Consider the following 14,391-nt stretch of genomic DNA (forward strand, 5'->3'; position numbering starts at 1 on the left):
TATTCTTCCCTAACATCCTCTCGAATCGTGGGAACATTCTATCCAGTACCGTACGTTTGCTTGCCGTGCAACCGTCCGCGTCCATATTTGACTGTCTGCGAGAACACGCTCTAACATTCTTCCGTCTGTTCAATCCGATCAGACTCGCGTTCGAGTCTCGTATCGTTCAATTTTCTCTTTTAGCTTCTACATAGATGTTTCAAAATATCATGCTGCTCGAAGCACTCAGGTTTTCTTACGCGTCTCACGTACAATCGATAAACGTAGTTAGTAGCCTCTCATCACTGATAATAAAAAAATCCACAGTAAACTTCATCATAGTACTATTTGTGAAATCTTTTCATCGGTATTCTGGCCATGAGAAACCAACGGGAAATTTATAACCGTAAAAATTGCTAGTATATTCTAAGAAATAAATTAGCAGAAATAATGTAAGAGCTTTTACAATCAGCGTAATAAATATATAATAAATTGGATTTTATTATAAATAGTTTTGAGAATTTATATGCGCAAGTTTGTCATAAAATAAAAATAATTGATGATCGCATAATTTATATGAATATTCTAAATATATAATTAATATGTAAATACATTTGTAGAAAAGATAAAAATTTTAATAAAATTTATGAAGCATATCTGTTTGAACAGCATAGCTTTATAAAATTCATAATTATAAAGAAGAAATGGGCTTAAACGGTTGCATTATCAGGAATTTTAATAAAAATTGTTAAATATAAGATAAAATATATAAGAATTTAGAAGAGATAATATATTTTCAGCATAAATTACGGAATAATAATTTGAACGTGTTTGTTAAATATTGATTAGATGAAATTCGTGCGCGACACGTTTTATATAATCCATCTCTTAATATAATATATACGTTTCAATCAATAAAATTATAATCCAGACTTGCGTGATTATTTATCGTTCTTCTTTCAGAGACAGAAAATCCTTCGTAAAATTTTCGCAGTGCATAACACAATAGAGGCAGTCACACATAAAACAAGGGTCATGCGATTATAGTTCTGTTTTTCTTTTCCACGGTTTAATTAGATCACGTAATTCTTTTTTGCACCTTTCATCTGTCATCTTTCATTCCTGAACGGCCTGTTTCGAGTATGGCGTATCTACTATTTAGTTAGGATGATCACGTTCGGTTTCAGTTAAAGCCTTTGATGAGTATAGCGTACGTATCATCCGCGGTTAATCGCTAATCAAGAATTGCCAATAATGCGATCTGTTAATTGTTTCGCACGTACGGCGATCGCGATGCGGATACGTTTAGGTACGCGTTATCGGAGATAATTATTGTTCGCGTGCCAAACTGCAGGCTGCTCGTGGGCATTAAAGGATTACACGATAAATCTGTTTCGATTGCGCAAGAATTTAATTCGCAGCGCGCTTCGCACATTGACACAATTCCGGATGATTGCGGAATACTTGAATCGAGGATTATTTATCCGCCTCACGCGTACGGTATCTATAATGTGTTATATATTTTATTATAGATATTTAATTGTTTGACGTTTATATAATACATATAAAAGAAAATTTCGAATGTATTCAAAATAAAATTTTTTTATCATTATACGATACATTGTTGTGCAAATAAATTGTTGGCACCGCATTTGGATGTATATCAGAATTTTAGAATTTTATTCTCGAAGTGATTATGTGTTAAATGTATTATATGCGTTTGAGTTTTAGATATAATGTAGCCATTAATGCAAAATAATTAACATAAAACAAGACATGTTGACAATATTTACAACGATTCGTAAATGTAATTGACAAAATGTTCGTTTAGAATTTATGAAATAAGACTCCTAGAGTAATATATTTTTGAGTATATCTAAGGATATTTGGATATTATTTTAACTCCGTCTTAAAGTCAGAGAAATCGAGTTCGAGAATATAAAATATTAAAGTTACTGCATAATTTCGCAGAAAATTCTATGTAATAACTTCTACTTAGGATAATACCTCGGTTACATACACACACAGATATTACTTTTTATTTTTGCGATAATAAGAACGTTTATAATCTAAGTTTCATAAAATGTATCTCACGAATAAATCGGCGCAATATATGAAGTAATGAAAAACGCTGTTGAAATGATTTCTATGACAGTCAATTTCTTTTTGCACGTACAATTATCTCGTCATCTGGTTTTTCTCAGACTCGAAGAGATATGTTTTAGGTACGAAACGAGGAAAAGATTCTTTAAGACTTTTCTTGTCGCGCCACGATCCAATTACCGCCAGATGTACGTGCCCATTAACGTGCGTGTTTCGTTTTTTTATTCCAGTCACAACCATGGTATGACACATTGGATTGAGGTAGCCAGCCTATAAACGCCGATTAGCAGCCATCGCCATGAGCAAGCTATTTCAATTTCTACTTCTCCTCCTGCTGTTGGGTGTCAATGCCAGACGAACCGACGGAGAGAGACCTGCGGATGACGCATACGACAGCCAGCAGCAGCGTCGTGGCTCCGTTCACAAGTCGAATTACAACGGCAATAGTAATCATCACAATCATCAGTCGAATTCGCCATATTTGCCGTATCAACAGCCTAGAGAGAGGAAACCCAATATCGTATTGATTTTGACGGACGATCAAGATGTCGAACTGGGTTCGTAACTATAGCTTATATGTTACACATATACGTAACGCCGAATTATTTATTACGCTGTCATATTACCAGTATATAAATGCCTAATCATGTGGAACAGAGAGAGTCAATTTGTTCATTGCGTGTAAGGCGCGGCCTGTTGACGCCTTATCTCGCTTATGATATTCGTCTCGCGAAGGCTCAGATATCGTCATATATATTCGGGGAGAAATGCAAATCTAATATGCCATTCCAATTTGTAATATTGCATTTGTGGGAGATATGCGTGTTTATTTCGTCTACAATCTGTTATGTCGCTTAATACTAGAGTAGAACGCATGATCTTTGAATAATATTCATAACATTTTCATCCACATGCGAAAATCTCGGGTCGATTCTTTCTTAGCGAAATTTTAATTAGACGCTTTTTTTCCTTCTTTCTTAATCCTTGAAAAAATTAATACAGTATAGCTTATACAACAGAAAGTATAAATAAACAATATAGTGTTTGACAAGTAGAGAATAAAATCTTTATTTTTTGACAAAGTGATCGCTTCGATTTTTCAGGTTCGTTGAACTTTATGCCACGGACTCTCAGGCGAATAAGGGATGAGGGCGCCGAGTTGAGACACGCATACGTGACCACTCCTATGTGTTGTCCGAGTAGGAGCTCTCTGCTGACCGGTCGTTACGTTCACAATCACGAGGTCTTTACGAACAACGACAACTGCAGCAGTCCCCAGTGGCAGCGAGATCACGAGCCTCACTCCTTCGCTGCTTACTTAAGCAACGCCGGATATCGAACAGGTAAGGAATCCGCTACCGTTCGTCGTATAAGTCTGTTGATCGTCGCTCGTAGAGTCCTTTGTATTTTGTAAATTTCGAAGGTTGCGTTGTTTTACAAAATGCTTAATAATTGAAAGTCCAAGGGACATCAAATTTCAGCGCTTAAAGTTTTTATGATAAATTAGGAATCAAATTTTTTTCTAGCAAAAATTTTAAAATATATATATCGTTGTTGCATTTCCTTAATTTTCAATATTCAATACTTTTATTATCAAATTTTTGTTTACGCAATATTTCGGAACTACGCTGACGCAATAATACAAAAATAAAAAAGTATTAAAATTTGAATAATATTTTGTGTCGAAGCTACAAAAATTATGAGAATCTCGCGAGAGGAGAAAAATTAAAAAATATCTTCTTAATTAGAGCTATTTATTACTAATGCTTATAATCATTACTGGCGCAATTTACGAAGAGAATAGACTCTTTTATCGTCCGCAGTATTGTAACTTGCGCATAACTCGACCTTTGGTCGTATAAATGCAATCAAGATAATCGAGACGCGTTCAATTGAAGTGAGATTTCTATTTACCTCCCTACTAGAGCACAATGACGCATTATGCGTAATTGGAGTCAAGTATGGTCCAGGATAAATCGCTCGTTATATAAGTTAGCACGAGCCCGTTTAAGCTGAGATTTGCAATCAGTATAGGTCGAAACCTCGCTCACCTTATTTTTCAACTGCCCTTACATCGCGTGTAAATCAACGCGCACTCGTAACGCAGCGACTTCCACAATACTTTGTGCGTATCGTTAAAAATGAGGCCAGATCGACATTCTTTATTCACACAAAGAATGCACGTGCGTTGCCCGCGGGTGCATTCTTACAATTAAAGTCTCGACTAATTTATCCTCTCCCTCACGTTGCCATTTCGCTTTCGGCTATTCTCTTTTCTTTCTTATTTTTTATTCTTATCGCATTTATCTTACGCAATTGTTCGTTCTTTATACTCCAGGAAGTTCATCCTAGAGCTAAATAAATATATCTATCTATTTCTTATTTGTCTTAACATTTTGATCATTGATGAGCTTCGAGATTTTCATTCTCGTACTCGCGCGCGTCGTCGATCGAGGACGAAATATATACAGTTTCGGTCGAATCGTAGGACGAATATGGCAGTGCATTCCCGCGGAATTCCCCGGGTTTCGATCCCGCCAAGCGAGTTCGTCCCGTCGTCCAACTGCGATTGTTCGGCTCCTCTCCGTTGCAGCCTCCTTCTTCCACGGCCTTCCGACAAAATCTTGACGGTTCGCAGAAGCGGAGAGAAACGCTCTTCTCTTCGTGCACGACCAAAAACGGTTGTAGCATCGCACCTGCGTCTCGATACGATCGATTCGCCAACGGCAATAACTCAAAATCCAGAGACGTTCGATTCAACCCGTCCGAATATAGCGCGGCTTATTTGTTATTTATTTGCATTATTTGATTATCGTAAAATATATTGTGTGTGTCTATTTCCAACCAATTTGTGTTTATAAATTCGCGATTACAATACACTCGAAGCTCGATATAGTAGCAATAATATATCGGATCGTCGCATTTATTTTCTTCAAGCAGAGATGCATGCATGGATCTCTATTTTATATAACATACTTGTTATTTGATTTCACCGAGTACCTGAGTAGGGAAAACAAGATTTCAACCGTCTGCTTGTGAATCTGAAAGTTAGTTTATGCCGGATCATGACCTGCGATAAGATGTCACTTATGCTGGATCATGCTCGACGATAAGAAGTTATATAATAACGTTATGGATCACAAAATTCACCGCGTTCGTGATTGTGATTTACAAGATAGCCACGTGATGCTTGACGACACTAACCGTAATACGGGTTATACGCTGACATCAATACACGTAGAAATATTTTGTTGTGCCAGACGTGCACAATCGTAATAAGATCTACCTTCCACAATGTGCATATCGCGAACTATAGGATGTTATATTGTATTTTACTGATGATTTCTCTTATCGCTGAACAGACATAAAACGCATTGATGCGCCCGCGACATCGAGAATTCTTGACAGGCCACGCATCTCCTTTTTCGTAACCTTGTACGAGAAGAAACGCAAATCTTTTTCGATAAACAAGTTCAGAGAGAACCGTTAGAAACGTATACCCAAGAATTTGTTACCAGTCTTTAAGTGCTGCTTTCGAAAATTTCTTAATTTCCATTGTGGTTTAACTGTCTGTTTTTAAATTTTGCCTTTTTAAAAGGATAGAGTATTAGTTGGATTTTAGTCAAAGATAATTTGATATCGGTGAAATGATATCTGTGAAGAGAAAAAACGCAAGAGGACAGTGTCTTTGTCAGCGTTCAGGAGACAAAAATTATTGTGTCGCAACATATCGATCGAAACACGTTTATTCGCCGATATTAGATCTTACGCAAGCAGTTCGAATCTTTTCTGCCGGACCTCTTCTTTTCGTTCGTCGGTATTCCTCCTCGTTGCATCCGCACTCTGGTACGCGACACGTCTGTTCGCGACCATATTCGCGAGGGCAGGACGTTGCTCCCTGAAAGTTCGGTCATACCCTTGCTCGTCGGTCGAGACCCTCGTCTACATCCGGCACGAGATTGGCGGCCTTCCAAAATTTGCGCGCACGCATATAACACACATGTACACACATGACAGCTAATATTCTTCCACTTCCGTGAAGGTTGTAAGTATATAGCCGAAATAAGGCCCCGAATTCTCGAGCTATTTAACTCGAATCCGAAACGCGATTAATTCATCGCTACATGTTGTCTGTCAATACGTTTCCCGACTTTCTCGAAAATAATTGTTAATGACATAACGTTTCTCGCATTTGACAGTCTTACGTGAGGATTTTTTGTTTCAATCTTAAACGATTGGCACATAAAAAATTACCATTACGACGAGTCTTGTATGAATCTGATCGAAAAGAATTTTTGTTCTAACTTCAATTCCCGTCTGCTAGATTCTTGCATATGTATGATTTGAAACATTATATTCAGTTTGTGTAAATTCAACAAAACTAGAGTAGCTAAAAACGTATTTTAATGGATATGGCAATTAAAAACTATTTAACAAAACTTTTCTCTCTCTATAATTGAAAAGAAAATAGTCATTTAAATCACACAAAGGAATGTGTCTTGTGTGTCAATGGTCGTGCATAGGGAAAAGAGAGAACTCGTTTCGTTATCACCGTCTGATATACAGGGTGTCCCTGACCAGAATACCGAGGCCGATTGACCGGACGACAAATTTTCTTCTGTTATCTTCGCGAGAGATTTTTGTCACGAGCGTACACGCTATTCGGTCTTTCTCTATTAGGATGTGTTCGTGACTTTATTCGGTTAAATTAACAGTCGGTAGATTACTCTAAGAATATAAATATGGGGGATATATATATATAACGTGTGATAAATATATATATATTTATCAAGCGCAAGCGAAAAATTTTGTAATTCTTCTATTGCTCCGAGAATTAAATGAGATATAATATATTTTTGCAATCTTTTTGCTTATTTATAATACGTGCAGATATAATTTCGCTAACTAAGATATTTAAAATTATTTTATAAAGACAAAGATATATAAAAACTGTTTTACAAAAACTGATTTGATCGATGACATTGTTTCTGACGTGAAAAACTATATAAAGTTGGATGGCGATCAATGATAAAATGTATCAATGTTCCATGATTATTAGAGTAGCTAAAAACGTATTTTAATGGATATGACAATTAAAAACTATTTAACAAAACTTTTCTCTCTATAATTAAAAAGAAAATAGTCATTTAAATCACACAAAGGAATGTGTCTTGTGTATCAATGGTCGTGCATAGGGAAAAGAGAGAACTCGTTTCGTTATCACCGTCTGATATACAGGGTGTCCCTGACCAGAATACCGAGGCCGATTGACCGGACGACAAATTTTCTTCTGTTATCTTCGCGAGAGATTTTTGTCACGAGCGTACACGCTATTCGGTCTTTCTCTATTAGGATGTGTTCGTGACTTTATTCGGTTAAATTAACAGTCGGTAGATTACTCTAAGAATATAAATATGGGGGATATATATATATAACGTGTGATAAATATATATATATTTATCAAGCGCAAGCGAAAAATTTTGTAATTCTTCTATTGCTCCGAGAATTAAATGAGATATAATATATTTTTGCAATCTTTTTGCTTATTCATAATACGTGCAGATATAATTTCGCTAACTAAGATATTTAAAATTATTTTATAAAGACAAAGATATATAAAAACTGTTTTACAAAAACTGATTTGATCGATGACATTGTTTCTGACGTGAAAAACTATATAAAGTTGGATGGCGATCAATGATAAAATGTATCAATGTTCCATGATTATATTTCTCACTGCTATCCGTTATAAAAAATTATAAACTACCATCCATTTTCATTCACATACTATAATATACAAAGGGTGCACGCTGAGGTTGCATTCTCTCGGGCAACAAAACTCTATTTCAGTTTTCATCGTGGCATGAAACCATTGATTTATCGTGTGTTTTCCACTCTACGCGAATCCGCATACATACGCGATATATACGATAGCGTGAACTGTTGGTCGTGCAGGTGAGATTATCTAAATTTAAATCGCGTCGACGGAACCGTAGAGGAGCATTGTTCATCGTCCGAGAGGACCCGCCACCAGTTTTTCAAGTGCTTTCGTGAGATGCACGAAGATGCACGCTATATGTGTGTGTACATGTGTCTGTAGCCGTGAAGGAGGCAGCGGAGAAGAAGAACAGGAGAGGAAAGAAGACCATATACGAACGAAACATCCATACGATTTTCAGAACACATACGAGCACGCCGCGATCACAAAAGGGCCCCTATGATGCAGGTGCATCTCGATGGACTAGGAGTGTAGTCGGGAATTTCGCGACCCTACCTCACTGAAAGAATGCGTATGTGTATGTTTGTGAAACACTCGATGGTCATATGTTGATAGAAATGTACGAAGTTACGTATTTTAATGTACCGTAAATTGAGATTGTTTGATAATAGAATAGGTATTACGTTATATAACACTCTTTACACGCTATAAATATTGGCTGGAGAGCGTTTCGCGTTTTTTTAATAAAGAATTCATTAAAACGTCTGCGCGGTTTATAAGATTTTTGTTAACGTCTAAGGAGGATAGACTCAACGAGTTTGACTCAACGTAAATTCAATTCGGGTTTGTCTCGAAATGTCAGTCATAATCATAGCCATACCGACAATAATAAGGTATTAACTGGAAGCGCGTAGCAACGAGATAAGGAAAAGGTGTCATTATGATGCAAACGCGGTTTGCATGAATAATGAAACCAATCAGGATCTATTATCTGGTCCATCGTAATAAATGTATAATGACAGCGGCCGGAAACGACGTTGATGGTGACATATATAATGATCATAAGGAGAGAACGTTTCCGTATCTGTTAGCGCTGAAGAAAGCTCTGCCGACACCACGCGGGTGAGGCGGTATTGTTTCAAATGATTGTAGGAAGCTCGATTACCATAATACATACTTGCATAATATATACTTGTTAATAAAGGCGAAAAATATCTCTGCTATTTCACAATGGATAAACGTCTTTAGTTTCGTATGTCTGTATCTCAAATGAAGTGCATATTACGAAGCAAAGAGGAAATATTTTAAATGAAAATATAGCAGTATTTCGCAAATATGTATAGAATTTAAAATTTCAATATATTTATAAGTAACATATCAAATTGTAAATTGAATTTTTTTTTATAAGCATTTTGCATTGATTGTAGAAATTTAGTGGCTTTTAATGTTTCTATTTTCATAATAAAAACGATCACATCCTTAGTAATTTTCAATCCATTAAAAATACATATTTCAAGAAATACTAATAATCATCTTAAATTACATTTAAATTTAAAATTTTTCATTTACATGATACTCAATATTCATGCAAGTGCAATTACCGCCTAATTATCGATGCTAATAGCAACGAACTTTCATAATATACTGAGTAATCAAGGAGAGAATATTAGAGATAAAAATAATATTTTAGTATGATGTAATTGGAGTTAATAATCATTTTTGCAATTTTTAGTAAGAAAATAAATTATATCTGATATATTCTATGCTTTTACTCTACTCTTTGGAAAGTCAAGATTTCGGAGCCTGATATGTTATGAAATAAAGTCGGCATTCAAAATAAATTCGGCAACATATACTTTTTTTTAAGATTTTGTCATGTTTTCGAAATTTACTGTGTACTCTTTTTTCGATCGGTTTATTTTTCTTCGATATCGCCAACGTGTATCGAGTTCACGTCTTTTATAAATATATATATATATATATATATATATATATATATAATATATATCAACATATGCGAATACCGAATAACGACTCGCGCGATTTGCGCGAGACATAAAACTCCGATTCATCATGCGAGTCTTTTTACAGGAATAGTGTTGTTCGTTGAACGGCTCGTTAAGCAGCGGTAGCGGCGTGCAGAAACATGCGATGTACCTTTAAATCCGGGCACGAGAACGTTTGCGCACGGTCGTAACAAATAGGGCCGACATGCAAGCGAATAAACGATCGCCGGCCGAAGCGCGTTGCTAGAATCCGAAAAGCGGGTTAATGCTCTCGCCACACGCGAAACAACTTCCTAAAATAATCGCCCGCTTCCTCTATAACCACTGATTCTGGCACACTGCAATATGCCGAATTCATTTGTGTCATTTGATTGTGGTAATTTTCAATGTGCGTTTCTTTTCGATGCTCATACGAGACATTAATTCTTGAAATGGCAAGAATCCATAAAAAGAATGTGACTCGCGTTTTGTGAATTCTTCTATTAAATATAATAATAAAGAAATGACACAAGTCAGTCTTTTTTGTTTCTTTTCTAATAATCTCAACAGTGATCTTGTTCTAGTGCTGTTTAATTAATAAAAAGACAAGAAACCTTAATATAATACATTAATATTTTGACATATTAGATTGTTTAATTGTATTAGCATTAGATGTTACAAATTATAAATTATCATATGCAAAATATAATTCTTCATAATTAAATTTTGTTATAGAATATAGTTTTTGTTTTGTATAAGAACAAGACATTACGCAATAATTTTAAAATTAGCGATACATATTTCAATAACGTCATTTTTAATATTGGAGGCTTTTTTCCTCAAAAGAAATATAACGAGAGAAATTCATTATTTAATGAAACTATTTATTATTACTAATTCATTAAAAATCTTGACATTGAATCATCCGACAGCTCAAATTCAAACTCTGTTGAAATAAAATTCACTTATAGATAAGTAATTAAATCGAAAATTATAAAAATAAATTATTTATTTTTTTCGCAAGCTTAATTTATCGAAATTCTTTATTCTTCTCAATATTTTACGTTTCCATGTTTTTTTGTTTTTTTTTTAAATTGACATTCATTTTTAAAATATGTATGAGTTGATTCTGAACATTTTCATACTGAATGACACATGGCGCCCGTCGATGTCGTCGATATTCAGACACGAAATGTTTCTTTCGCGAATTCATTTGCTTGGCTGACCCATATTCTTCCATATCCAAGTATCCGCTGCATCGACCGCTTCCATCGTTTCGTTCTTTTTCTTTTTTTTTGTCCCGACTGAAAATCGGTCTGTGACTGGCGCCAGAATATTCCGACGCGGCCTTCTGCCTTCTCCTTTGTCGACCAGAAGTGACTGAACAATTCCGTTCCTTTACAATCGAATGCATTCGCCGTTCGAATTTTCTTTACCATTCTTTACCAAGAGTTAACTCGCGTTTTTTCGGAGATTTATTCTCCCCGAAGCAACAGGTGTGATGCGTAATTGTCTACAATACTAATGAATCGCCCTATATTATACGTAGATAATTTTTGAAATGAAATTGAGTTATTCAAAAATTCTATATCAATAATACCATATATTAATAGCACTTGAACGTGTCAAGTATGTAAGATTAAAAAATGTTTCACTTATTTATTTTACACTATATAATGTTTTATAATGCTTATTTATCAAGAAATATACAGGATATATAATATTTTTTTTAACTTCTCTTCAAGGATTTAGATTTAGATTTTTTTTTTAAACTGGAATTTGATTGATTTACATCATTCTCGCAGTTTATTTATTTCCAGTATTAATTATCTCCATAACTAATTAAATATTAAAATTTTGGTCAATTAAGGTTCATCTGAAATTTATTAAAAAATAAACCATTTTATACTGTTAAAGTTTAAATAAATAAAAATTTGTAGTTATCAATATAATGGAAAAATGAAATTCATGTAAAATTTTTTTAGGGAGAAACCAACTTTCAATACACAGATTTTTTAATCGAAAACATTTATTGCACATTATGATAAAGTGACACATATTTTGCCATAAAACTTTACGAAGATACAATGACACATACGTTTTAACTTATATGGAAAAAATGCGCATCGCGCATTTTCCGCGTAATTTCTGTTATAATCAATTATTTGAGTGCTCTTTCATACGCTGATTACAACATTGCGCACTAATTATCTCATAATTATTATAAAATCAAAGCCTGAACTTGACAATAATGCGCATGTTCAATATACATGCATATAGGCTGGTTATGTTGAGCGCCGAGAATAGAAATAATTAATTCGTTTATCGCGACGATAATATCGAATAGCGCCATCACTTTAACGAATTCGCGGAATGGAACTCAATAAGTGCGAATTACCGATAATTAAAGCGCAATCGCGCGGGCGCGAATGCGAGTAGATTAAATAACGAGAGAGTCGTTTATGTAAATTGCGACACTACATCATCCTTTACACTTGTTCGCGTATGAAAAATATATCTGGCTTGCAACGAGCTGTCTGATTAACTTTATCTGGGCGGACCATTGAGAAAAGTTTGCACCAATGATTAATCAGAGTCGCATGATTAATCAGAGCGCGAAGACTTGTTTTATTTTAATTCTGTGTTTCACGCGAACAAAAAAAAATGAATTACGATTACGTGAAAAATGTAAACTGAAAGAGATTGTCATTCGGCCGTTATTGCTTTCGATCATTTGAAAACTAGCGTTTTAACGCTAGATATTATGTAACATACGACATCACATTGAAATGTATCGGCTAAAAAAGATATTTACTCTTCGATAACATTACGTAACTATTTTGACACGTGGAATGACGAGAGGAATCTATTTCTATTAAAAAAATTCACTGAAAAAATAATGCAATTGCATTTTGTAAATCACAAATGTCATGTTTTATTAAAATGTTCGAGTTTTTTGTTAACACTTTACCTGTCAACAGATAAATGAGTTGTACCTGTTCAAACTGCATAATTTACACATGTACACATGTTTTTATATGCACGAATATTTTAATATGGAAGAAAAATATAATTATGTTTTAATAATTTATTAGATTACTAATTCTCATGTACTGTAGTTGGTTAAAAATTTATGAATGTTATTGGTTATAAATTCTTATGTAACAAAATAAGATCGTTGAATCAACATAGAATATTTAATAACAATTTATGCGATTTATTGATTGCCCTATTTATTGGACGAGAACGAAATCCGCATATTTTTTTTAGATGTCATCAATTATCACATATTAACAAGTAATATTATTGATCGCGCATGATAATCCCGGCAAAAAATCCGAAATCGTCGCCATATGTAACTATTATAAATAAGCAATGATATATATACGTGCCCGACAAGGATGCTCTATGATAGGAGAAATCACGAAAGCAGAAATAGGGGCAGACTGAAAGAAATGGCCCCACATCGTGGCGCCTTTGAATTAATTATTTGATGCCGCTCCATATGAATAATTCAGATTTCGGCGAAGGAGATGAATCTTGATCGAAGAACCTTTACGAAAAGAACAGGCAAATGGAATTGCTTTTTGATTTATTATTGGTATCGCCGTGCAAAATGTTCACTTTGTAAATTTTTTCAATGTTCATCCACAGTAGCGTGATTCTTTGATTCTTTTTTTCATATTTTTTATGCAGATAGCGTATATATAGTCTTGTTATGTGTATCTAAAATCATCTTTTGTCCAAAACTTTTAACATTTATCAACTCATCTTACTTGTCTTATACTACTAGCTAAACATGTATTTGATTTTTTTCTGCAAATAAATATTAAAATATTTATACATATAGAAACATATGTACAACATAAATAACGCAGTTCGAACAGGTATAACTCGTTGTATTCAAAAGAAAATTTAATGTTAAGAGATACCTTATTAATCAATTATTTATCAATTATTTATCAATATAATAAAAAAAATGTACATGCACACACACATATGCTGTTGGTAACATTATTATTATACCTACAAGATAAGTAAATTGAATATATGTGAGTCATGTGAAATTTTCTTGAATTTGCTTACATTGTTCTTCATCGCGTGTTTAGTCTCACTTGATTAATTCTACTTTCCGTTTTCGCGTCACACGCATGTATGGCAAAGCCGAAATGTCGCGTCGAGTGGCCGATTCATTACATGAGTCAGTCCTTGTAACGGGCAGAGCGTGTCCGGAGCATATTAATTATTATTATTTTACTTATTGAGGGTAGGAACAAACCTTTTTTTTCTATTAATCTAACATCTAATGTATTACGCTTCATGTTTATCGCTCATTTAATTCTCAGGTTTTATGCACATTAAATCATGGAATAATCGACGGAAATATCGGCCATGAATTCTCTCGTCGTAAATATTTACTACAAGAATCTACTAATACCGTAATTTTTAACTTGTCAGATGAGAAACATAATAATTTTCGCATCCATATTATATTTTAATCATTGAAAACGAATAAAGTTTAAAATACTAAATGAATGGCAAGTAATATTTTGTACGTAAGCGCGAGCTTCTATAATATAGATTTGGATAGTATAAGTAATTATA

General features: G+C 34.3%; 1 protein-coding gene across 10 annotated transcripts in view; it reads left to right on the plus strand.

Moving 5' to 3' along the window:
- The window catches only part of LOC115234731 (extracellular sulfatase SULF-1 homolog), a 72,911-nt gene that overhangs the window by 40,545 nt on the left and 17,975 nt on the right, over positions 1 to 14,391 (plus strand). For all 10 annotated transcript variants that reach the window (XM_029806039.1, XM_029806056.1, XM_029806070.1 and 7 more), the window contains 2 exons: positions 2,313 to 2,639; positions 3,186 to 3,425. In XM_029806039.1, coding sequence (XP_029661899.1) covers positions 2,381 to 2,639; positions 3,186 to 3,425 — 499 coding nt within the window. In that variant the 5' untranslated portion in view covers positions 2,313 to 2,380. The remainder of the gene's footprint in view (positions 1 to 2,312; positions 2,640 to 3,185; positions 3,426 to 14,391) is intronic.

The sequence above is a fragment of the Formica exsecta genome, unplaced genomic scaffold, assembly GCF_003651465.1.
Source record: "Formica exsecta isolate Colony F162 unplaced genomic scaffold, ASM365146v1 scaffold108, whole genome shotgun sequence".
Lineage (NCBI taxonomy): Eukaryota > Metazoa > Arthropoda > Insecta > Hymenoptera > Formicidae > Formica > Formica exsecta.